The 27,658-nt window shown below is 44.5% G+C and overlaps 1 protein-coding gene across 1 annotated transcript in view; it reads left to right on the forward strand.

Annotated features, from left to right (window-relative positions):
• Window positions 1–13,632, forward strand: part of HCN3 (hyperpolarization activated cyclic nucleotide gated potassium channel 3) — a 162,946-nt gene extending 149,314 nt beyond the window's left edge. The window contains exons 5-8 of the mRNA XM_085639585.1: window positions 533–679; window positions 1,509–1,749; window positions 3,858–4,022; window positions 11,114–13,632. Of these exons, the coding sequence (XP_085495711.1) occupies window positions 533–679; window positions 1,509–1,749; window positions 3,858–4,022; window positions 11,114–12,426 (1,866 nt within the window). The 3' untranslated portion in view covers window positions 12,427–13,632. The remainder of the gene's footprint in view (window positions 1–532; window positions 680–1,508; window positions 1,750–3,857; window positions 4,023–11,113) is intronic.
• Window positions 13,633–27,658: the final 14,026 nt, after the last annotated feature.

Genomic DNA, 27,658 nt, shown 5'->3' on the forward strand with positions numbered 1-27,658 from the left:
CCGGAAGATGAAATGTGGATTAGAGGTAGAGATGTCGTCTTGTGGTGGAGATCTGATCAGGTAGAGTGGATTTGTATCAGTAGAGTATGGGTGGATACAGAGCATATATTCTATTGTTTAAATTGTCTAATATAGAACCAGGAGGTATGCATTCAAGTGGTGGTTCAGGACTAATGCATCCATTCTATGACCTTGTGTTTAACCTCATGGTCACAGGTTTAAATCCTAGTTAGTCCACTCAGACTTTCATGCTTCTGAGGTCAATAAAGTGACCACCGTTGTGATGCGTAGCAATACACATCAGTTATTTGAATGTCAGGAGAACCAAGGGTGAATGTGCCTCTTACAAATCTTATTGTTCCCTTCTTCCCCTCTAGGATGCATTTCTGTGTTCCGTAACACAATATTCTGTCTCCCACAGGCCCTGGCCTGTAAAAGTTAGGGTCACCTGGAAATGAACTATCCCAGTTATAAAGATCTACTTATAGAATTGTGCCATTACATGTACACTATGGACCCCTTTCTCTTTCAGTACAAACAAGTGGAGCAGTATATGTCATTCCACAAGCTGCCTGCCGACACCCGCCAGCGAATCCATGAATACTATGAACACCGGTACCAGGGCAAGATGTTTGATGAAGAAAATATTCTTGGGGAGCTGAGTGAACCATTAAAGGAGGTAGGTGACCAAGAGGTGCGTTCCTGAGAATGCAGGACAGGACCAGAGATGTAACCCACTGGCAGACTCAGGAGGCAAAATGTGTGTGATTGGCCTGTGCAGGGTTTTGTGTCTCTGAGGAATAATGCACCCGCTATGTACTCACACGTTCAAATTCCAGGCAGTCTACTCAGCCTTTCATTTCTCTGAGGTTGATAAAATGAGTACCACTTTGTTGAGTAACTGTCAAGATGAACTAACAGGTGAACATACGCTTTACAAATGTTATGTCGCAGTGCCTGAAGGGTAAAGAGACTGTGCAGTCAATCGAGTCACAGCAAGGAGACAAATCACATTGTTGCAACCTCTAGCAGCAGAGGAGACAAAGTGGGATGTTTCAGTCACTAACCATGCCCAGGAGTCAGAGATCTCAGCAAATCCTACGCCCAGAATGGATAACATGATGCACAGACTATCCCATGTGCTATATGTAGCACAGTAGGGTAGCTTAGATTATTGCCTTTCATAAAAAAGAAAAAAAGGAGAATTTGCCCACGAACAATCAGCTTCTAAGGTGTGCTAAGTAGACCGCCAGTCTTTGTCTGGCAGCAGAGTGAAAGATAGTCCTTTAGCAGAGTCATAGTATGCCACATAAATTGCCAGTTTCTAAGCTCCCTTTCAGGTGACCGTAGACACTTCTGTTAAGTAACTATATGGCCAGAGGTTCCCAGAGGCATACATCTGTTAGAAATTCTTTCAAGTTTCTTATAGGCTAGTCGGGCTCTAGAAGGCCGCACTGTCAAAGAGGAATGACCGTGACCACTGACAGGCTCTTTTCTATTCCCATTAGGAAATTGTCAACTTCAACTGCCGGAACCTGGTGGCCAACATGCCACTGTTCGCCAATGCCGATCCAAACTTTGTGACAGCCATGTTAACCAAGCTACATTTTGAGGTCTTCCAGCCGGCTGACTACATCATCCGCGAGGGGACCGTCGGGAAGAAGATGTACTTCATCCAACATGGTGTGGTCAGTATCCTCACCAAAGGCAACAAGGAGACCAAGCTGTCTGATGGATCCTACTTTGGAGGTGGGTCACATTTGAGAACTCCAAGAATGTATAGGGCAACATTGTAAGATGTTAAAAGGCATTTGACTAGATAACGTAAGCGTGTGCATTCAGTCCTGAAAAAAGGGCAAGCCTGGACTTTAAAACCCCATAGCACTATGCACAAATATCAACATGTGCAAATATGACAAAGCATAGTAAATATGAACTATGACAACAGAAGGTCTTGGGAAGTTGGATAAATGGTTTAAAAGCAGGTATGTTTGAGATTGTTTTGGCAAATTGATAGGATGAGGTTAGCAGAAAAAGCAGAGGCTTCCATACTTGTGATAAAGGAGAAATGGCAATAGAAACCGAGGCGTTACTGAGTCGCCTATATCTTTTACCAAAAATGTCCTGTGATAGATATTTCTGTGCACCTATCAAACTTTGCTGTATTCAGATTCATGAGGTAAATGAAGTTGCAACTCAAACTTTTAAACCAGACAGTGATATTATGGCTTGACCAAGGAATAAGGGTTAGATATCTAGTTGCACAAACAACTGTTCTTATGGTTTCATCCAGATTATTTCACCAATTAAGGATACAACAATGCTAGCAACATGGATTAATCCTAACAACAACACTCATTGTTTAGGTTGGACATGAAGTATTTTACAGAATACTTCAACAATCAAAATAAAATTCAGAAAGTTGCTTCATGTGAAAGTCAGTGCAGGGTACATGTGTTGTGACAATAGTAACAAAAAGTGTAATACAACTAGTAAAACTAAAATAACATACTACTATTTCGTATTAGACATGGCAAAGGTGTGGTAACTCATTGTGCGTATTTTATAGATTCCATTTTGAGACAAAACCATTGCTCAAACTTGTTTCGACTCTCAATTCTAATTGAAAATGGGGTCTTCATCTTATCCAACTAGCTTAAAGTCCAAAATAACACAATAGTAATTGTTGGTGGATGCCAAAAGTGAATTAAGCATGTTATTCATGATTTTATAGGGTAATTATAATCCCTCATTTTACTACATTAAATGATGGGAGAAGACGCAAATCCTTCAGGCACCAATAACAAAATGGAATTAAAGATGTCTAAGACAACTGTTCCCTCTGGAATCCATCCAGTTGGCAGGTCTTTTAAGTGTACTATAATATACTTCATGTAGATCTTGTAATTGTGATTGCTGTTGTTATGGTTGACTCACTTGGGCTAGCATAGTAGTATCCCCAGTTTATGAAATAATCTGAATGAAACCATAAGTACCACAGACCGGTACTGATAGTGTCATCAGGGCTGGAGTTGGGCATGGGCTCTGGGCCCAGGTCCAGAGTACCTATTCAGTCTGGCACATAAGGAACTAACCTAATGAACTCATTTAATCCATTTACCCACCTATGCCAATTGATTTACTTGAGTTTTCCATAAACTAGTTCCAGTTTCCCCCTGTTTCTCTTCCTCCTCATCCCACTTTCTTGTCCCTCACATCTCACCCCTTGCCATCTCTCACTTCACCCCCTGCTCCCTCTGGCCAACCTCTAACCTGGCTTCTCACCTGCCATTTGGCCCTGATCAACAGGAGCTTGATATGGCATGGGTCACTCAGATGAAGGGGAGGAGGGAAAATGTGTGTTCAGAGGCAGGTACTTCTCTAAATAATCAACCAGATCTGACCTATAACCCCAAGAGAGCCACCCCACTGGGATCACCAGCAGCAGCAATCTAGAGGGGAGCAGTGAGAAAGACCAAAAAAGAGCATCAAATGTGGTTTTGTCCAGGGCATAATCTGGGCAAAGCCTTACCCGGAGTGTCACACAATTGTTTTTGAAGGTTCTTTCATTGAACAGAAATCATGTACCATTCACAGTCAGTATTACGTTGAATAAAGAAGTGTGAAAAATATGGGCCTTACCTGCCAAAGTTTGCTAACTTTTTATGGGGTTAGAACAAACTATTTCTCCCCAATCAGGAATAAATATGTGCAGCGTAATTTTTAAATTTCCTCTTAATGACAAAACATGTTTGGTGTACCAAATTCAGAGCAGGATGTCTTGTGGACAAAATGTTTTGAGTAGAAAAAAATAAACATGAACAGCAACACTATTTGTTTGGTCTATTTCCACACAGAGATCTGCCTCTTGACCAGGGGAAGGCGGACGGCTAGCGTGCGGGCTGACACCTACTGCCGCCTGTACTCCCTCTCGGTGGACAACTTCAATGAAGTGCTGGAGGAGTACCCCATGATGAGGCGCGCTTTTGAAACTGTGGCCATGGACCGGCTGGACCGAATAGGTAAGGAGAATCTCAATTTCACGGATTAGGCTTAGATTTACTAACACTTATTGGCTTATTTCCTCACGCTGAGTCAATTTCCTGGAATCTGCACAGTAAAAAAGTTATTACACTGTCTTCAGTCACCATCTCAATGAAAGTGAATTGAGAAGGTGATAGGGCAGTAGCATCCCTTTCTCATCTTGTTGCATGAATTTCATTAATAAATCAGAGGATAACAACAGGAAACTGCCCATCAAACAAAGTCACTTCACAACATCAAAGTGAATAAAGCTATTTCACATTGTCTCATGTGCTTTATGTTTTTGGGTGTACATCCAAGAGGGCAACGCATCACCAGTCCCACCTGTCAACCTTCTTGTCTTCCAATTCATGAGCACGCCTCTCTTATACATAAATGAAACCTGCATTGTCAGTTGAAGTCCTGTCTCCTTCAAATGTCCCATTCCACTAACCCTGCCAAGAATGGACAATGGCCGACCTGTGATCGCCGACCTGTTGGGGCCGAGCCTCCGCCCATGGTCCACAGCCCTGTGGTATAAGCCAGTGATGACTTTATTTTGGGAATATACAATGACCTGCTATTGCCTAGGACGGGCGATGGAGGGTATATTTAGGTCAATGGTTATGTACGTTGAAATGCCAAACTCTGTCAGGCATGTGTCTGCTATTAAGAAATTAACCCTGTTCGGCAATAACAGTTGGAATTTTAGAGTCCAGACACTGGATCCTTTGGAAAGAGGTGAAACCACATAACTCCCAACCCAAAGAACTCAAATAAAACCTCTGGTAAAGGCTATAGGATGCAAGTCTACGTTGAGTCTTCCCATATGCATGCGGTGAGGCTTAGATAGACAACACATTGGCAAATGTCCATTTGAAAACACTTCTTGCTCGAGCACGAGCCCGAGCCTGTTGCTGTGCATCATGTGTTGCACACCGTGCCTTTCCGTTACTTCGCACAGCCTGCAAGGGCTATTCTCAAGACGGTCACTCATTAAAATAACACCAGAGCAGGCACCTGCATGCTCACACCCTGCAAAGCTCTAATGTACCAACATGGACTCTTGTTTTGACCAGTCTTGGTTTCTAGTGCTCTAAGGTTAAATCTTATCTAAATATATTTTGACTTCTCGTACTGGGCACATCTGCCATCCTACTTGCTTTGTTGCAGAAGCATGCCATGATTTCTTAATAATACAGTGCCTCCTTCAGCACCTTGTTCATACTGAGTTCTCCATTTTGTTTTCAAGGAATTATGGCCTAATTTAAACTTTGGCAGATCGGATACTCTGTCACAAACGTGATGGATATGTTGCCCACTGCATTACAAGTGCCATAGGATATAATGTGCTTGTAATATTGTTTGTTACGGTGTCTTCAATGCGCCAAAGTCTAAATCAGGTCCTTAATCTCACTGTCACTCAGTCTTCCTGGTAAAGCCAGAAGCAAGATGGAGGCTGTGGCTTGAGCTTCTGGATAGGCTCACTGTGAAAGAACAAAGTTATTTAACATTAAGATGGAGAACACTTTTATTGAAGACAGGTGGCCAATCAGAAGAGCCTTCTTCCCATTAGAATCGGAGCCTTCTACTAAGCACTGTACCGCTTTATCAAAATGGAGTAGCCACCTGAGGAACATCCTAGGAGAAGGAAGTGTCACCAAGGGGCTGTCTGAACCCTACTCTATTTAATGTTTACACAAATGGCCTGTTGGTTTGGTGAGATTGTACCCCAAAGGTGGTACGACGATGAGGTACATTGTGAAGGCTAATGATTTTGGAGTTTTGCAGCTACAGAAGAAGGCTTACTACAAAGCCTGACATCTTAAAATAGTCCTCCCTTATGTGATCCCTAAACATTAAGAAAGCAAAAATAATTATATAAAGTAAAGAAACAGTAGAAAGCAATGCACCACACTTTCTGTTTTAAGGACGAGCCCCTGGAACAAAATACGATGCACTAAACTCACTTTTTCATAGTCTACACTGCCTCAGGAACATTGACAAAACCCACAAAATCTCTCTAGAAAAGTTTAATTTTGTGCTTTTTATACTGTAAGTCCAAGTTATTTCATATGAGCCCATCAATAAAACTTTGACTTCATCATCAACCCAAGCCGCCTGTATGGCAGAGAATTCTGGAGACCAATAGGGCCTCATTTAATATTTGTCTGATGGGATACTTCGTCACAAACATGGCGGATGTCCTGCCTGTTGTATAACAAGCGTATTATAACTTATGGCAACAGCAAGGTGATGTATGGAATGCTTGAATTAATCTCAGCCACCTGCAATCTGTTGGGCTGCATTCCATTGTTTTCCACCCACCTTGTAACTGTAGGCAAAGGCCAGCCATATGCAAATCTGTACTGACCCTTCTCCTCATGCGAACAGTCTGTCCTGAACTTCCAGGCGATGCCCCCCTCGAGAAGGGACCACAAGCAACCGCTGACTATTTTCCTCCTGGTTGGGGCCGTCAGTAGGGTGTACCTTGAGTTCTATGGCACATTGAGCACTGAATACATGTCTGGGTATACCCGTCACACTTAGAGTATCAACTACAACATCAAGATGATGGATGGAATGCGTGAATTAATCACAGCCACTGGCCATAGCTGGGTCTAATCTGAGGTGGCATGGTGAGCAAAAATAAAATGGACTGGGATGTGGTCCAGAGTAATCACCAGTGGCTGAGATTAATTCAGCATTTTAACCATCACTTTTTTGTTTACCTCAGTGTAACACACTTAGTGCAGCAGGTATGCCCAGACGTGGGCCCCATGCTCACTGTGTTACTGAAACCATGATACACCTGACTGAAGAGCCCCAGCAAAGGCAAAACCGGTCTTGTGCTACTCGTGTTCTGGTTCAGAGAGGACCTGGTTTGCAGTTCGAGCAGGATTGTTCTTATGGTGAATTTGCATGTGGCTGGGTCTAATCTGAAGTGGCATTGTGATAAAAAAAAACGATGGAATGAGCTCCAGCCCCCAAGTAATTACTAGTGGCTGAGTTGAATTTAAGAGTTCCACCCATCACTTTATTTGTTTACCACATTGTAACCTATGGCACTCGTAATGCAGCAGAACAGAATAGCCACCACGTTTTACCAGAGTACCCCAACCGCCAAACTGTAGAAAAGGATACTACGTTGAACAAAGACATTAAGTGGGCATAACCCCTCCTGAGGGCCCCAGGACTCAAGTGGACTTCTTCCCCCAAGCAGCAGTGCGCCAGCAGGCACATTTGCAGACTAGTGGAGAAAGGGGGCGTGGTCTCTGACAACCTCTCAGCAATTCAGCTGTGTGGGTCTTACTGGAGGTACTAGGAGGGCTAGTTGGCCCCCAAGGACCGTCAAGAGCCAAGAGGACTTCATCCCCCAACTAGTAGTCTGCCAGGAAGTGCATTTGCAGTGTGGTGGAGAAAGGGGGCGTGGCCACCAAAAACCTCTCAGCAAACCCACTGTGTAGGACTTGCTGGAGGTAAGATGAGGGGTAGTTTGCACCCAAGGACCCTCAATAGCCAAGGGGACTACACCCTCCTGCTAGTAGCACACCAGGAGGTGCGTTTGCAGAGTGATAGAGAAAGTGGGCGTGGTCTACTACCAGCTCTCAGCAATCCTGCTGTGTGCGACTTACTGGAGGTAAGAGGAGGGGAGTTGGTCCCCAAGGATATCCTTGGGGGGCAACTACCCCTCCTGTTATCTACAATAAGTCCCACACAGTGGGATTGCTAAGAGGTCTTCAGAGGGCACGCCGCCCCCCCTTTCTGCACCACTCTGCAATCGTGGTTCCTGGTGCATTACTGGTTGGGGCATAAAGTCCACTTTACTCCTGAAGGACCTTGTGGGCCAAGAAGCCCCCCTGATACCGCCTGTAAGTCCTACACAGCGGGATTCCTTAGAGCTGGTCGGAGGCCCAGCCCCCTTTCTCCACCACTCTGCAAAAGTGACTGCCTTAGAAATTCACTTAAAAAACCAAAGGTTACAGGGACGTTATAGTTAGGCTCAGGTTTCACTCATACAAAACCAGAGAAATTCAGCCGTTAGAGTTACCTGAGCTAACTATAACCAGCGCCCCCGCAATGCACTGTTTATGGCTTCTCACATTACATCACTGATTACATGGTCAGTGACATCACTGCTGACATTACTGATGACATCATCCACAGAATCTCTGACACACCCATTCACACCCCCATATAACCTTTCATACACCCACTTCAACTACTACACTACCATCCTCAAACCCATTCACCCACACATTACAGTACTTACACAGCCACTCACTGATTCATAGATCAACACACACACACATTCACTCACTCAACCATACAGCCACTCATACACCCACCCACTAATACAGCCACTGACATGTCCCCTCATACACCCATACAGCTACTGACAGACTGAGTCACTCACCCATATAGTCTATCACACAGCCACGTACTCACCCATACAGTTACACACACACACTTTCTCAGTTACTCATACAATTACTAAGATGTACTCACTCACCTATACAGTCACTGAGACAAGCACACACTCACCCATACAGCCACTCTCACATTCCCTCACCCATACAGTCACTCACATTACTCACCTATGATGCCTTTCACATACCCAGATACTCACCCATATACCATTGACACATGCACCCACTCACCAACATAGCCATATACACACTCATTGACCCATAGATCCCCTCACACATACACTCACTAACCCATAGAGCCACTGACTCACCCACTCACTCATCCATATAGGCAGTCACGCACCCCCTCACCCATCCACACAGAAACTCAGACACCCATAGAGGGATTCAGACAACCAATCACTCACCCATACAGAAACTCATGTACCCACTCACACACAGATACAACCACTTTGAAACCAACTGACAGACAGATACAGACAGTCACACAACCAGTCACTCACCCATATATTCACTGAGACACACAATTACTCACTTATACAGTTATTCACACACCCACTGAATCATCCAATCAGGCACTCATACACCCACTGATTCACCAACACACCGTGGTATATATATTTAACCCACATACACTTTTTAAAAACACTCACAGTCACTGGAGGATGTCATGAGTGATGTCATTTGAGATGTCATGAGTAGTGTCACTGACCATGTCATGAGTGATGTAATATGTGAGGTCATAAGCAGTGCATTGTTGGGGCATGAGTTCTAGTTAGCTCAGCTACGGATGAATTTCTCTGGTTTTGTACAAGTGAAACCTGAGCCTAACTATAACGTCTCTGTAACCTTAGTTTTGTCCAGTGAATATATCTATCTATCTATCTATATTTATTACCAGTTCCAATTTCCCATACAAATCAGATTACCCACACCGGATATGACACCACACTTCTATATTTTCTTTGAGCTGAGGTTTATTCTGCTGTAACTCGTTTCGGCATTACTGCTTTGATCACACATATATATATGCAAGCCCTCAATCAATCAATCAATCAGGCGTTTATTAAGCGCGCTCCTCACCCGTGAGGGTCTCAAGGCACCCTACAGTAAATAACCATGCTTTAGCTATTCTTTTGTATTTAGTCATGCCAATAGAGCATTATTATATTGTATTGCCCTCTGCCACTCTTAAGAGGTACCCCTTGCTCTGTCCCTACTCTGATTTACTCCAGAACGCTGTAGGAATGTGGTCAGTATAATTTACTACTGATTTGGGCTACTTCCTGCATCCCAAGGTAAAATAAATCCTCCCTAGCCTCACTCCCCAAACTACTCTAATAAAACGCGTAGTCTTTGTGGCACTCAATACTTAATGTGTTCCTAATTGTAGTCTTTGAATAACTATCTATACGCATTATGTTATATGGCCTTGGTGAGGATACCTTTCCGATATCCCAAGGAAATGGTGAAGACCTCAGCGATGTGCCCAAAAGAAGGGCATTTGTGTGCAGTTTCGGCAGTCTAGCTGGATTTTATGACGTTAGTTCTTCAAGAAAGTCCTTGAAGCCTGGTGACCACGCGGTGTCAATTTCTGCATGATTTTAAAATTAATATGTAGCAAATATTTACTCTCTGCCATGATGTCCTATTGTTTTGCCTCACCTGCACCACTTGGTTTCCCCATTTTCACTTTTCCCCCTTGTCCAACATACCAATCCTGCATCTCATATCTCCTCACTGTTTAATGCCTCTCCGTGTGACTTCGGTCTCCTTAAATATGGTGTATCCACTCTGTCTTCTTTTACCAGCTTCTTTCCTCAGTATGTCATGGTTTCTTCTTTCCACCTCTCACCAAATATTGCATGCCATCAATGGATTCACATCTATTCAGTATTTACATTCTTGTCCCATTCTTATATAGCTCTCCTGTGTAACCTGTCTCTCTGCGTCACATACTGCGCTCTATCACACGCCTTTGTGGTGTCATATGCCTCCTCCTGTGTCACATGCCACCCTCTATCACAAGCCTCTTTTGGTGTTACATATCTCCCTTGAGCTACATGTCTCCTGTGCCACATGCCCCCTCTGCTATTACATGCCTCTTCCCGTATCACATGGCAATCTCTATGACATGTGTCATCTGGTAATACATACCTCCCCTAGTGTCACAGGCCTCTTCACGTGCCACATGTCACCGTCTATCACAAGCGCCCTCCTCTCGTGTCACATACCTCCCGGTGCTCACATGCATTTTCTAGTGTCACATACCCAAATTGTGTCATATATCACCCTTCATCACATGCCTCCTCCTGTCACATTCCTTCCTCCACATCACACCCCTATTCCTGTGGCACATGCCATCTTCCATTGCATGCTTCTTCCTGTGTCACATGGCACTCTCTATCGCATACCACATCCAGTGTCATATACCTCAACTGTGTCATATGCATCTCTGCTGTCATATGCCACGTTTTGTGTCACCTGTCCTCCTCCATCAAATGCCTCTTTTGTTTCCACACCTCTGTGGTGTCACATGCATGCTCTGGTGTTGCATGCCTTCTCCTTCGTCACATGCCACCCTCCATCACATGCCTCCTTTAGTGTTATATACCTCACCTTGTGTCACATGCCTCTCTTTGTGTCATCACCTCTTCAAGGTAAGAAGAATTCTATCCTTCTGCGCAAAAGAGCAGAGAACAGCACGGGCTCGGTGAACACGGACATGGTGCAGCAGATTGTGAAGCATGACAGGGACACGGCCCACAACATCCAGGACCTACAGCACTTTCAACTCATGGCCTCCGTCGGCCGGGAGCCTGGCGGCAGGGCCGTCATCTGGGAACCGCTGGTACACGCACCTTTGCAGGCAGCAGCCGCCACCACTAATGTGGCCATTGCGCTAACTCATCAGCAGAATCTTCAAGCCCATGTCTTCCTGCCGCCATCCTCCCTGTCAAGCCCGCTGTCTCCAGACGCTGCCCTTCTCACCCGCCAAGCCCGGAGGTCCCAGCCCAGTCTAGCTGGTTCTAGACCCTCTTCTGTTAGTTCTCCTTCTGGAGTCCCATCGCAACACCAGACGCCGGTCTCCAGCTCCCCCTCCACGTCCGTGCTCCAAACCCAGCTGCCATTGGAAAGCGGAGTGCGCAAACACTCCAATATAGGACTGCCACCTCAGGGCTCAGCAGGTTTGAGCCAACCACCACAAAGAGGAGACCGAACAACAATGGCGAAACCACAGCTCATGGGCTCCCAGCCGCAGCTTTCAAAATCCAGGGGCTCATCCTCCTCAACCTCTCTTCTCCAGCAGACAGTGGGGGTCCCCTCTGGTGCCGAACGCAGCTCTGGTCACAGGAGCGGGAGAACTCTACACTACAGCCTGTCCCGGGCTACAGGTTCCCACATCTCTCTGCTGATGCAGCAAGCCTCCAGCAGCAGCCCACAGCACCTTGTCAAACACAAGAGCATTCAGGGCCTGCCATTTGGGAGGCTCACCCAAGATGGCCGCCTGCTGTCAGCATCTCAACCATCTTTGCCTAACAAAGATGCCCAGCAGGGAGAAGGTTGTCTTTCCCAGCAAGGTACTGAATCGCCTAGTACCACCGCTGCTAAGTCTACCTACTCTGTTCCAGGAATTTTAGCCAAGCCCTCCCTCGGTGTCCCTGGGCAGCCATATTATCCCTCACAGATGCCTTCTGCGCCCATGGAGTCATCGAGTACCATTAACAAGTCTACCCCCTCTGTCACTGGACTTTTGTGTCCAAGTGCTGTGCCAGGGCAGCCCTCTTATGCTCAACAGATGCCTTCGGGACAATCCGTTCTACCAAGTAGGCCTGCAAGCGCAGCCGCAACTCTACAATCCCCAGTGTCCACCACTAGGCCTGCATCATCCTCTGGCTCTCGGAAAGGTTCCGTGGTTTTCAGCCCAGACTTAGAAGCCGGCGTGAAGCCCAAATTGCCATCTAATATGTGATCCTCAGTTGGGTTGATGGCTGCCAAGAGAAAAGGAGAGGATAAAAAGGGAACACAGGCAGAGGACAAACAATGAAGCTCTGTTCCATTAGCTCTGCAGGGTGGGACCAGACGGGGAGGCAGAGATTGGCACAACGACCCCCGCTAGCGAACATCCATGGAAGATGGATTGATGCCTGACTACGAGAAGCACACCCTGAACGGAGTGCCTCGCTCACCCGTGAGATTAACATGGACATGCCTTACCTGTAACTCCAGTCCATCTCTTTAAAGCTTTACTTTTGTTATTCTAATATATAAATATGCATATCTTTTAATTCTGTTCAAGTTATAGTCTGCTAAGCGGTAAGCTCTTTATTTTTTTCTAGTTGAACCTACCACCTACTGCCAGGCGTGTTGGCTGAGTGCTGTGTGAAAAATCCTTTGGTGTGCAAGGGGAGCAGTGTCTCTCACCTGCCTCACTTTCTTCCAAGGGCATGCCAGAGGGTTTTATTAGGGGGTTGGTGGTGTTAATGCTTCATCTCGGATCTGGTGGTACCTGAACAGGAAATGTCCTGATGTGGGATTTGGGTCACATTTCTACAACTAAACATGTCTACTATACAAATGCTGACTGAATGAACATGTAATTACTACCCATTATTATATGTGTGGTTAGTAATTTGAAGATCACTGGTAAAACTAATTCTCCCCATTTAAGGGATGAATTCTTTTTATATTTCTCCTCCATACCTAGAATATTTGGTAGCAATTGTTAATAAATGGTATTAGGCAACCCCTTTCATATTTTGTGACAGATATTAGATACATGCAAAATTATTGATGTCAATCTATTGGTTGTCAGCATTTGCAATATAGACATGTTGTTGTTGATGTTATGACAGATACCCTGACTTGGAGTCCCCTTAGAGGGAAGTTGATCACTGATGTGCTAAGAGCTGGCCAAGATTGTCTTAATCTGTGGCCCCTACATGGACCTTTAGCACTAGGGCTTGTTAAAGGGAACAATTTAACTGCCCCGGGAAGAGGTCCAAGCATTGTCCTTACTAGGGATCCTTCTAGAGGACACAATTGGCCCGATTATTAGTTTGACGGACATATTCCATCCATTAGGGTGGTGAAGGACATTACTTCTGACATACTGACGGAGTACCGTTCATCCAATTTGGAAATGACCCTGGCGCTTTCAATGTCTAAAGGCTTTGGTGCATGGCCACTGTTGCTTTTGATAACCGTGGGAGACTATTTGTGTGAAACAAAAAGCTACCGACACCTCCATTCCACAGGGATTTTCTCAAAGAGTGTGGGATAATTCTTTTTTTCCTGCCCTGCAGCACCAGGTTTTTCATGGTAGTGATGGAGAAGACAAAAATACATTACACCGTCCACCCTAAATAGGGCGGGTGATGTAATGTCCTTCTTCAACGGCCATTGATTTGTCATGCCACTTGAGGACGTTTTCCATTGATGGAGTCAACAGGGAGTCATTTAACTGAAAACTTAGGGTCTGCTTATCTCTAAATGAGGAAGAAGGGTTTAGCAGCTACGGCCCTCTGCTGTGAGAGGGTACCCAGTCAGTCAAACTCTAATTTTGGCCCCTTGTCACAGTCCTTGTGTGAGGCCCAAGGAAATTTCCTTACCTCTGGTTCATTTAGAGAGAACTTTGTCACTGTCCTGGTGAGGGTTGAATGGAATGTCATGACCTGAGGCACCTTTAGAGAAAAAGTGTCACTGCGCTGGTGAAAGTTGCAGGGAATATACTGCTCTGGGGCTCCTTCAGAAGGAGAACTTTACCAATGTCAAGGTGCAAGTTATAGAGAATGTCCTTACGTGAGGCTCCTTTGGAGGTGGTTTTGTCACCGTTCTGATGAGAGGTGATGGAGATTTGTTTTCCTTGGGCTCTTTTAAAGGGGGAATTTTGCCAGTTCTCTGGTGAGAGATGTAGGTAATTTCCTAATCTGGGGCTACTTTAAAAAAAAGTAACATAGGGCACACAGGGTACTCAGTGGCACCTTCTTGTGACCGTCTAGGGAGTGTGGGCCGCCGGAGGTATACCATCCACCTGTCTAATATATTTAGAGTGGGTGATATGCTGTTTTAAAAAAAATGTTTTACTGTCCGTCACCACCAGGAATATCTTGGGGGTAAGGGACAGTAAAAATAATAAAACTTACACTGACACCATAGCAAAAAAACTCTCATGTTGAAGGGTCCATTATTTTTTACTTTCCAAAAACAAACTCCCTTTCTGGTAGTCTGTTTTTGGACCAGTAAAAACTTTTCAAAGTTTGGTGTAAGAGTCCATTGTGAATGAAGGAGACACCAAACTTTTAAATGGCTTTGTATGAACTGCTGTGACGGCTGTTGATACAAGCCGATACAATTCACCGCATGGCCAGAGATGAGCTCCAAATTTGGCAGGTGAAGTAAAGGCAGAGTGGCGGACGTAAAGTCCTTCGCCACCCTGACTGCCTTTTCTCTGTCTTCCAAACTCTACATCAGACTCATTTTTACTGACCTTATGTGAGCTGTATGAAGTGCTTGAACCCACAACCTGATGAATTATTCCCGCCACTACTCATAAACCAATGGGGCTGTTACTTTTGTCTACATCTCATTATTGTTTTGGGTGTGAAGCAACATAAAATGATTTAGTGTATGTAAATGAGTCAGACATGGACGCCGCACCTTTGTCCACTTTGACTCCTACGAAATTTGCTGCTGAGGCATGCTTCTGGGGTTGCTTGTTAGCCCAAGCAGAGAACTCATGGCCTATTGGTGTTGGCTGGACTGCTTATTTTAAGGCCCATCAGATTCATTGGTAGCAGGCTTGTAAGAGTTTTTTTGCGAGGCCTGGGGACAAAACTTTATGAAGGACCCTCTTAAAGCTTTTCCGCCTTTGACGGGTGCCACACGCCTCTGTTTTAAAGTGTTAAAAAGGTGCACTCCAAGGAGAGACAAAAAACAGTTTCTGGCGCCATTAAATGGTTTCACCATGTAAACTTCCTCACGGTTAACGAAGATGGTAGGTTTGTTTGCAGTCAAAATCTATAAATAAACTAAAGGGGAGCAGGGCATTTGAAAGAGCATGGCCTTGGACATAATTCGCCCTCTGCACCCCCTTCTGACGTCCATGATTGGCATATAGCGTTGGCCCTGCCAAAGCGTAACAGGTGAAAATGGCGCGCTGCTCTGTCGGCAAGAAACCCAATGGCTCTGGTGGTTAGCGGCACACATGAAGCGTTTCCACCTCGCTGTGATGAAGAACATGGAGGCACTTCCGGAGGCCATGGTGGCCTGTAGGGAGATGAAGGGTTTCTAGAAAGGCCATTGCCTGACAAGGGATTGTCTTAGTACTACTAGTCTTCTAGAGGCACCAGAAAGCAGGAGTTTGTCAACATTTCAAAACTCATTCAATGCCTTTGGTTGGGCAAGGGAAATTGGGAATCAATACAAAATGGAAGACGGGGGAGTTGTAATGGCATTAGGTCCCCTCCATCACCATCTCATTCTTATGTCTTTGTATCGGTCACAATGTTTACCCTTGTGGGCGGCGACGGGCAGGCTATTCTGTCACTCTGACATTTATCCAGAGGGCTGCAGGCCAGGAGGCTGTTTTCGACCAGGACTGGTAGCCATGACTCGACCATGCCCTACTGGCCTCTTTCTACCTGTGGCCTCACGCAGTGTGAGGCGGCTTTGAACATTTTTGTCTGGGCTAATATTGGTTTGTAGTCCAACACATCCTGGGCAGGGGCTGCTGGTGGCAATACGTAGATGCTGCAGATTAGTGAGCAGTCCATTGATAAGAGGTCCCCTCACTCTATGCCGTTTTGCTGAATTTCCTGTATAATTGTGGGTTTTTTCACAAAATCCACCAACATCTACCTAATTTGCAGAGTTTAACATAAAAAAATTGCCACTCACTCAATCTAGCTCAAAAGTTACATACAAATGTGGTGAAACTTGTTTTCGTGCAGTGGAAGACCGTTCACAAAGTTTGACCGGTTACTTTTCTGTTGTTGATTGCTGTATTTGGGTGTTAAACTATTATTACTAATGAGGTAATACTTGTGCCCAGACAGTGTTAACATGTAAAAATGATAAAATAATGAAGTAGCACTATCACAAAATGTGCTGTATCACACAGCATAATTTGCCTTTTCTTGTGGCATAATTTAGTCAGCCCTGCCACATAATTTGGTCATCCCCGTCACACAATTCCAGTGGCCCTGCTTTATGGCTTGCTGCATAATAACTCTTTAACATCACAGTTTTGTACCCTCTGACTTCCCTCTCTGCCCTGTATATGAGAAACCACATACTCTTTGAGTAGAAACATCACAGAACTCGCACTTGTCTCGCCTCAGCCCCATAAGTCAGTAGACCATCCATTTCTGAGATATGTCCTTCATGGTAGAGAGTCTATGTGTTATCGTGGGCAAGATACCTCAGTGAGCTAAGCGCGCCCGCTTAGAGAACAGTGCGTAATCTGCATCTGGGGGCTGGAATTCCACAGCAAGGCCAAATAAGCCCATCATCATTTAAGAGACTGATCAAATGAGCACTGTTGTGTTGTGTAATATCAACACCTGTTGTTATGCACCAAGAGACGAGCTGATTGTGTTGTATGCAACAGTAATAGCAGATATTGTCAATATTCTTAGCGGATGTGCAATAAGAAAAGACACGCTGTGCCTGGCCTGACTGCAGATGGTGTGCAGCGACGGCTGTCCTTAGATGGGACCCAAAATGTAGTCTTCCCCGCACCCTAGCTATCCTATATCCCCAGGGCTGGACTGGCCGTATTGGGCACCGGGCGTTTTCCCGGTGGGCCGGAATGGTGTGTGTGTGTTGCAGTTTTGGACCCGTGGGGGGCACTGCTGCAATACTGGTCCCCTATAACAAAAGCTGGAGTGCTTCTAAGTAGCAGCCCAACGCTACCGGGGCCGGTCAAGCAGATAGCCAGGGCTGGTTGCCGTTTCCAGTCCGGCCGAGTATATCCCTCAAAAACTAGCAGGGTACAGTGGCATAACGAAACTTGAGCGCCCCCCCCCCCCCCAGCAAAGTACATGGAGGGGTCGCCCCCCCCCCGGACGAGCCGTGTATAGCGTTGGAGGGGGACCCCTGGAGCTTGGGGCACCACGGCGGCTACAGGGGCTAATGTTAAACCACAAGCAGGGTAACTGCCTTTCCCTCACTATCCACTGGTATGATATGAAACTGAAGGATTCCACGCCAAAGCAGTGCTTGTGCCTAAGGAATGGAGTACATTTTCCGCCGTATTAATTCAAAAGTAGTGGCACCCAAAACACCATACTTTGTGTCTTTAATCACGACTCATTAGACTTAATGAGAACTTTTTTTTCCATGACAACAGGAACAAAACAAAAAAAAAGGCTCGGCGATGCCCGCTTGCCCGACTTTTACAGGCATGGCCTGTATTTCAATATCCAGCTGGTACAAAAATTTGAAAAAACATTTAAATTCTGCACTTTTTCCCTTAAAGGTACAAATTTAAAACAATAACCATAAGAAGAAAGCACTTTCAAATATTGTCCAGAGCTGCCTTAATGACTCCTGGCTGAAAATTAAAGTAAACAAAGACAGAAAGGCCATGTTAAAAATGCAGACATGCGATTTTATTTAAAATTCTGTTTAAGTATCATGTCCTGGCCTTTGCAGAAACTTAAAAGTTGAACAAATTGGCCAGTATTTTTCTCTAAGAGAGCTGGCAACCCTAAAATGCACGGGTATATAATGCCCAGCTTGAATATAAGCAGCCATCTTTAAGTGCATGCTCCTCCCCTTCAGTCACTCCCAGGAAAGGACGAGAGTAACTGGGCGTGGCTGTGTTTTTGATGTCTACCCCCACAGTCTTTTCTTTCTGGTTTAGCTGCACATGCAAGGGACTGGTCAGGGTTGCAGATTTGTAGTGAGCTCTGGTAAGGTTGTGAGTGCAAACTCGAGAGACTTAATTGCCCTTCGAAAGAAGCCACGCGGCAGTGTAAATTTTAGGAGCTGTATTTCAACGGGGTGGGTGGGTGGGTGGAAGGCCAACTAAATAAAATTGATTGTAAACAAGGTTTTTAGGTTTAGATTAAAAGAAGACTTTTTTCAACTGCTGTTAAAATTGTATTTATAAAATATGTATATACATTATTCTGCAACAGCCAAACAAACAGAATCTGTTAATCTAACTTATAACATTAGTGGAGCATAGTTAATGTTGGTTTACCATTTTCATTTACAGGGCCAATTTACAAAGATGTGATGCAACAAAGCTGCGTTGCATCAAAGGAAGCAGGCGGAACAACGCCATATCACCCAAATATGTCGCTGTTTCACTCTCTCCCTCTGCACTGGTGCACTTTTGACTAGTGCATGGGGATGTCTAGCACAGGTTTTATATTGGAAGTGTACTCTTCCTATACAAAATACTATTCCTTACCATAGACTTACATTTTTCCAAGTTCATATATTTCCTGTCCAGTGCAGCTATACATGCAAAGCTAGAAACGTTTTAAAAAAAATAAAACTTTTCGCCAACATTATGTTTGCCTTAAGGATGTGCACATTTTTGACACAAATGTGTGCCTTCCTTTTTTAGTAGATGGCTTTTTAAGTCAAAGTCCATGGGGGTTGTGTAGGAGCGACCATGTACCACACGTTACTTTAGATCTACTTTTGAAAGTAAATTGCAGTTCTGCACTTTTCGCCATTTTGCATCAATTCTGGGCAACAAACCCATTGCGAAGAGTAATTAATTTGCCCCAAAGGCCCCTAGGGGAAAGATCTTGGATAGTAAAGAGAAAGTTTAATTGCCAGAGAAGTCACCTACTCAAAACTGACATTTGGGACCATGGGCAGTAGGGTAAACCAGTGCCTAAATGTCTCAGTGAAATTCCCCAATCTGATACTCCAGTTCCCGCGTAGTAGTCTCACCCTTTCATTTATAAAATAAGCTCTGTGGTTCAGAAAAAATTTCGGAGTGAATTAAGAAATTTAAGAACATCGAGGACAATATGACAAGTGGCCAAGTAAAATGATGGCTGATAAAAAGAATATTAAAAAAATAATATAAAAACTTCATGAATGTAGACTCGTAGTTTAAAATAGTTGTGGAGCAGCAGTCTGATGTGTTCAAGACAGCTACTCTTATTAACTAAAGGAGTTGTAGGAGGACTCTCCCTTTAATGGGACTGTTTCAGAATGCCTCTACATCACCCTGGAACTGCTTCACACACAGCAAAACTCTGAACAGAGTTGTATGTAATGTTCAGGTATTAACCCTTCTGCTCATGGTTGACATTTAACCTATTGCGAGTGACAGCTCAACCAGAATGCCAAATGTGTGACTCTTACTCGCAATGAGTGAGACTTCACATCTCTTCTTAGGCAGTCAATAAGACGGACCCATATAGTTGGAAGATAACATTAATTATTAGAATATCAAATCTCGCAGCCATCTTAAAGTCTCCATATTTTCTATAGGGTCAGTTCTCCGATGACTGTGGGACTGAATCATCGAACTGCCCCTTTTGGAAGGAGAAATGAAAAAAAGACTTCATGTCATGGAGGTGTAAAAAAAGAAGCACAATATCCTACCTGTGCAAGCCCATGTATTTATAAAGTCTTTAAACTTATAGGAAATGGTGGGAAGGCTTTTTATGTACTTGAAAGATCTTAATTAACAGCGCACTCTTAGAGCTTCTTGAAAATGTAACTTCTTCAAATATAAAGATGGAGTAAGTAGCAATATTCTCTTTAGTCAAAACATGAGAAAAGCACAAATAGAAACAAATACGGTACCATCAAAAAATGTAACCAAACCAATAGACAGGTGACAACAAGTCACAAAACGTCTTATTGTGGAATATTTTTTACAAGAGGTCTGTTTTTGGTTGAGTGAATCATGGTGAAAAGTGACCTGCAATTGGCATGGGACATTGCTCTCAGGCTTCAGATGAAATAATTGAACCTAAAAAGGTTTAGCTTCACAGTGTAAACGTGCACCCACAGCTTATATATAATTGATTTTACAGTGAAATTGTTTAGAGGTTGCCAAGAGCTACCTTGGGCTGTAAGTGGTCATGGGGAATTGGCTTTTCTAATCATAGAAATGTCCATGAGCCAGGTTCTCACACTTGGCCAAGTAGACAGTTCAAAGAATATCTCTGATGGATAGTGAAAACTAATATTTAGCTCTATACCCTGATCCTGGGGTGCTTTATTTTACTCTTTACTGCCTAGCTCTAGCTCCAAACTCTTTTGTTAATTCATCTCTTATTACCACTGAATAGTATTTATAAACTGGAATAAAGATTGCCACAGCAATCAACAGTGGCGTAGGAAGGCGGGGGGGGGGGGGGCGGTGGGTGTGGGGCGGCCTGAGTGTCATAGCTGAGGGTGGTGACAAAATGGCAAAAATATGTGTTTTAAACACATATTTTTGCAATTTTGTCAAGCCGGGACTAACAAGAAATTTTCCGCACCGGGTACCACCTGACCTTGCTACGCCACTGTCAATCAGACTGGGTTCACCTTCTGGAGAAGACAGACCGCATCTGAACCCTCTACTATTTTGGAGGCACAGCTGGGATTCAAAATGGTACCAAAACAGCTGCTACCTTTTTACCAGAGCTGGTATTATCAAGCACAAGCGCACCACTGGTCCAAAGGGTCTTGTTTCTTTTCCTCTACAGTATTTCTCTGTAAACGTGAGCCTCGCTCCGAATTCCCAAAGGAAGGAAGAACAAGTATAGAATTTTTTATTCTGGCACTCAGAGGTGATTTAGTGATAAGCACTTTAAAAAACTACCTAATAATAACAAATGTAATATATCATTCAAGAGGGCACTACTAGTATAGAGGGAAATATTGAAGGTCTCAAATGATTCATCTGTAAAGATTCATACCTTTCAGCAGCAAAATGTACTTTCACATGTTGGCTCGTCGCATATGAAGTTCTTGTAGATGCTCCAAATTCACATCCCGAAAGGCTCAGATGCAGTTCATTAAATTTCCAGGCATCCTTTTGCAATGTGATGCTTTTTTACCTTCCACATATGAGGACAAAAATATCCATATGCTTTTCCATTGCCATAAGTGGCTAAGAAGAAAGATATCTGAGGAATCTGAAATCATATTTTAGAGAATGTTTTAAGAAGAATTTCTGTCTAATCGTGTGTATGTAAAATGCTTCAACACTGGGGGAGAAAAGACTCTCACATGTGACTTAATACACCTCACCACTTGAGTATTACCTAAGTTTTGGAAAGGATGTTGAGCATCCACTCAAGCAAGTGTGAGCATTTTAACCTCCACCCTCCTGCATAGCCCTCCAGGGTCTGGCAGGCCCTCAAACAAGATACCGCTGATGATCCCATTGCAGACTAATGATACTTTTTTGTAAATGTTACTGAAAACCATCCTTGAGTGTAAATTGACCTTGGCCCATAAGAACACTGTCTGGTATACATCTCTAGTCAAGTCAAGTCAAGTCAAAACCACTTTATTCGATTACTTAAAATCATAAAAGTATACTACACAAATAAATACATAAAATCATGCGATTCACAAATCTACAGTTAAAAACAAGTCCTAATAAAAATTCATAAAAGACCATAAACAACGTGCAATCAATAATACAGAATCAAATTCCATATATCAGATAGGCTCCACATCCTGTATAGGTTTTAGTCTCACCCTCCTTTCTCTAACAGCTGCCACCAGAAAACTAGCGACACAGAACATAATTAATGGACAATCAAGCATGCTTAGGAACAATAAAGCTGGTTTATACTGAGTAAAATTCCTACTCTTTAGCAAGGGAATAATAAACCTCTTCCTGGCATGTTTGAAAAAGGGGCAGAATAACATAAAGTGCGTAGTGTCTTGTGGAGAAATATCATCGCACTTGCGAGGTGCAACATTTTCAGGCTTATGCCAGCCAGCCACATCCCAAAGTACAAGGTGTAATTGGTTGAACCGGAATTTGGACAACAACCATTTGTGAAAGGGATGGGTTACCACTGTAAGATATAAAGACAACCCTGAGGATTGAGATACCAGGACGTGTCCCCTGACGGAAGGTTTACGTAGTTCAACTTCTTCCCGCTCGGCCTCCCTTAACTTCGTGAAATTGGATTTTACCCAGTCAAGATCTGCCTTACAGAGAGTGTCAGGGCTAGAAAAAATTTCCGGTCTCCCAATGTAGGCAGATAACCTCTCGATATTTGACAGCCATGGAATTTTATTCATGTTGTCAAGTCGAGTACAGTCCTTTAGTATTTTATGGTTTAGAGTAAGTTTCGGGTTTAGCCAAATTTTAATCCATAGCAATAATGGGGCTAATTTAATCATGTCTGCTATGTATCCTAACCCGAGTTCCAAATGGACTGAGAAAGAAGCAGTAGATTGTGGGAGGCCGAGGAGGGTGCGAAGAAATTTATTTTCTTCCGTTTGGATCGCATCGTGTTTAATGTAACCCCAGATTGGCGCCCCGTACCTTACAATGGAAACTGTTTTGGCTTTGTAAATTGTTAGTATTGCCTCTGTCGGTTTACCCCCCAGCCTTTTTGCAAAGCCAAGTACAGCCGCAGTTGAGATTTTTATTGAGTTTATCTTTATAGAGAGCTGGGGGGACCATGAGCCCTTGTCGTCAAAGACTACTCCCAAGTAGGTGAAAGTCTTTACTCTTGAGATTACGGCTCCCCTACAATAAAAAGGCTTTACCTTATTTTTCGCAAGGCCTAACGACATAGCGTGAGATTTGCCGTTATTAACCACCAAGTCCAGGCTATGCATAAAGTCCCCGAACGAGTCCAGCAATCTTTGCAGCGCCAGGGGAGTCCTAGCCAGCAGGACAGCATCGTCCGCGTATAGGAGGACCGGTATCGGGGTACCTCCCATGCGCGGGATGTCCTGCGTTGCGGCCAGCAGATTTTGTTCCAGGGAATTTATGTATAGGGTGAACAGCATGGGCGCAAGAATGCATCCCTGTCGTACCCCTCTACTAGACTTAAAGCTGGCCGTACACTTCCCATCCGTCGTCATCCTTATCGATGCATTCAAATCTTGGTGGAGCTCTGAAAGGAAATACACAAGTGGGGGGTCGAGTCCCAAATCCAAAAGCATTGTCCACAGCTTTGACCTATTAACAAGATCAAAGGCCGTGGACAAATCCATAAAGCCCAAGTAAAAAGAGCCCCCGGCCACCCTAGTATATTTATCTATTACTAATAGGAGGTTCAGACATTGATCCTCCGTGCTCCGGCCAGCTCTGAAGCCATATTGAGCATCGGACAAGATGTTATTGTCCGAGGCCCAATTGGTTATCCTAGCAAGTATGACTTTCCCCAGGATTTTTATAGAGGAGTCTATCAAGGATATGGGCCTATAGCACTTAGGGTCTGCCCTTTGGCCTTTCTTGAACACCGGTATTATGGTAGAATGGGACCAGGATTTAGGAAAACCTGCGATAACCGAGGAGTTAAATACATTGGTTAATATATTGGCCCAAAAAACCGGATTTGCCTTATACAGGTCGGTAGGGACCCCATCCGGTCCGGGAGCCTTCTTACCCGCAGAGTCTTCAATTGCTTTTAAAACTTCAGTTAAATCAAAATTAACTGGAATTAAAGTAGAAGCCGAATCTTGCCTGTTTATGGGTTCTAAATCTAAGTCGCTACCATATATAATTTTAAAGTGGCTTAACCAGTCCTTCTCTGTTATATTAGTATCCAACACTCCATTTTTAACATCAGAGAATAAAGGAGTGTTGATAATAGACCAAAATTTCGCACTGTCTTTTAGAGTTGCCTTGTCCATAAGATCGGCCCAGGCGTTAAGTTTAATTTCTTTTTTCCGGACCAACAGTGCTTCTTTATAGTCGCTCCTTAACTGCGACACTAAAATTTTATTCCTCGGGCTGGCCTGAAGTGCAATTTTAAGATTGTTATGAGCTTTAGTGCAGTTATGGTCAAACCAGCCGGAGACTACTTTAGTTTGTACTGGTCTACTTTTACTAGTTAGGTCCTTTGACACTAGGAAACATACGGCTTCAAACGAGGAGATTACTTCCTTCCCTGTAGAAAGTTGGTTCCCACAGATTTCCAAGTCTAGGGCCGCCTCTAGCTTTATTGAGTTAAAAAAATCCTCTGGAACTACCTTAGACCAATTTAACCTTCTACCCTGATCCTTTGCCCTAAGATTATTGTCCAACATGGGTGAGGCAAGGGAATTTAAGAGAGAGAGGCCATCTAACATTTCGATTACCACCGGATTGTGGTCACTAAAAATAGATGGAATCGCGTTATAAAAACATACAAATTGTAAAAGTCCAGATGAAAGAAATATGTAGTCAATAATGGTGTTACTGTCCCTTCCAATAAAGGTGGGCACCCGTACGGTTTGTTCGTGGAAGCCTGGTTGATACAGCTGGTTTTCAATAAGAAGATTTTCCAGAGCTTCGCCCTTACTTGAGTGCTCAAAATGTTGGGGTGATGTCAGATCAGGTCCATCAATATCAGTTAAACAACAGTTATGACTACATAAATGTACGTTAAAATCACCAAGCAAAATATAATAACAAAAAGTGGTTTGCTTCAAAGAATACATTTTTAAAAAATTCGCCAACCATAGCAAGTGTTCATTCGGCACGACCTCTTGTTGAGAATTATAACAATTTATCAGTAACAACTTCCTATCATTGGGGAGTTTAAATTCCAGAATAAGAAAGTTGTTACATGTACAAGTTATCCTGCTAACGGTTCCTTTTAATTTCACCGAGAGCAAAACCACTAAGCCTCCTGAGGCCCTTCCGGAAACTGATTTAGAAGCTGGAACAAAGTGAGAAGTAAAACCATCTAGCCAAAAATTACTTTCTGTTTCCCAGGTCTCTTGAAATGCCAAGATATCAAAGTCCTTCAAGAAGCTTAACCAAAATAAATTATCACTCTTAGCACGTAAACCGGCAATGTTCCATGTTAATAGTTTGATCAAGTTTTTGGGTGAACCCCCCTTGCGGTCATCGGCAGGCAGATGACTCTCTGTAGGTAATGCGGGGGGCTGATCCTCTATGTGAAGAGCCTTAACCGAGGATGACTCGTCCCCCCCCCGTATACCAACCTCCTGTCAGTCGCACGTATCTAACAGGGAGAGTGCCTCAAAGCGATTAGATGTGGGTATATTTAGCCCACCCATAACCTGGTGGGGAGCACCTGCCCCCTGGTGAAAAAGAGGCAGCGAATTTGATGCTGGGATGAAGTTTCTCTGTCTAATCAGATGGAAACTATCTCTCCGTGGAAATTGAGAGTAGAAGAATCCAAGGGGGCGTACTTGAATACTATTAATATCTAATGGCAGTGAAGCTGCTCTCAGTAAAACAGTAGCCACATGTTGTGTGTGTTTAAAATTGACTATAACACAATCTCCATTTGATGTTTTTTTGGAAGGCCCAATCCAGTTTACCCTGCGAGTACTTAAGATATCGTTCGCCATGTTAAAAGGGAACCCACACTTCCTATGTAACCACGACACTGTCTTTTGCTTAAGTGAGTCGTGCGATTCCTCTTGCAAGGGAACTGCCAACCTATCCTGGGGAGGGACATTGGCTAAGATCACAACGTAGGGAGAGCAAGCCGGGGGGAGGTTAATAGATCTAACTTTCGTTACCGCCTCACCTTTAGACACTGAAACCCGCTCCTTTTCTATTGGGCAAGCTGTATTTGAGGCTATAGTAATCATAGGTGATGATGGCGTGACACTAGCATTAAAGCTAACGGGCTGAGAAGAAGTTTGTGGGTTTTCTACTCTACCCAGATTGACGTGCCCAGCTACACACTGCCCCTTCTTTTTGTTACAGTCAACCCAATCAAGATGTTTTGTTAATAATCCTCCCAACCTTTTTACCTCGTCAGCGACCATATCGAGTTTCCTTACCAGAGGTTGAAAAAGTAGATCTAGCTTTGTATCGAGTAAAACCTCAAAGGAGCTGAACAATTTTGAAAAATGGTCAGGGAGTAAAGTAGTTGTTGCACCAGGACTGCTGTTTAAAGGCTCGTCTGGCACGATATGAGATTTTTCTCCAATGTTCTCCCTTTTTTTCCCTTTGGTAGAAGCCCCCCCCTTATTCCTTTGTTTCCTTCTGCAGGTCCTAACTGGTCTGGGAACATATGTATCCTCAACTGTCTCATCACTTGCAGAGTTCACATCCAAATCCTGATCTACAGGGCCCTTGTGAACCTGGGCAGTGGCCGTAATCATAGCGCTTGCTTGAATAAGGGGAGGGGAAACACAAACAACTTTGTCCGAAAGCGAACTCTCATTAGTTAAAGGATTTTGGGGGCTCACCTGGAGGCAATCCTTCCCCAGGGAAGCCCGTCGGTCACTGTTAATTTTATTGACCTTTTTAACTAAATAGTTATCAAGAGGGCCGGTCCCCGTTAGCCCTGGATCCCTTAAGCTTTTAGGCATGGTCAAGGCAAACAAAAAGACAAAAGACAATAACCAGGGCAATTAACACCAGTTAATAGTTCGACTGTACAGTCAACCCTTTGACGAAATTACCAGCTTGGAAGTCTTCAGTGTTCTGTGGCTGCTTAGGTCGACATACAGGGTAGGGCCCAGCCCAGCCTCGGACAGTCCCGGACTGTCACAGACTGTCCGCCCTTTGTCCGGGCTTCGTCCGGCGGCGTCCGTGCGCGTCCGCTGCGCGTCAGCGGCGAGGCGCTTTAAAGGCGCCTGGCAGGATGGCAAATTGCAACCGGGTGAGGGCGATGGCAGCAGGCCCCCTGGGAACTGTAGTCCTCCAAACGATCCTCGCGGCAAATCAGGCGAAGCGGCTCCCGCGACAGCGGGAGCGGCGAGGCGCTTTAAAGGCGCCTGGCAGGATGGCAAATTGCAACCAGGTGAGGGCGATGGCAGCAGGCCCCCTGGGAACTGTAGTCCTCCAAACGATCCTCGCGGCAAATCAGGCGAAGCGGCTCCCGCGACAGCGGGAGCGGCGAGGCGCTTTAAAGGCGCCTGGCAGGATGGCAAATTGCAACCGGGTGAGGGCGATGGCAGCAGGCCCCCTGGGAACTGTAGTCCTCCAAACGATCCTCGCGGCAAATCAGGCGAAGCGGCTCCCGCGACAGCGGGAGCGGCGAGGCGCTTTAAAGGCGCCTGGCAGGATGGCAAATTGCAACCGGGTGAGGGCGATGGCAGCAGGCCCCCTGGGAACTGTAGTC

This window comes from Triturus cristatus, chromosome 12, assembly GCF_964204655.1.
Source record: "Triturus cristatus chromosome 12, aTriCri1.1, whole genome shotgun sequence".
NCBI classification, from domain to species: Eukaryota; Metazoa; Chordata; class Amphibia; order Caudata; family Salamandridae; genus Triturus; species Triturus cristatus.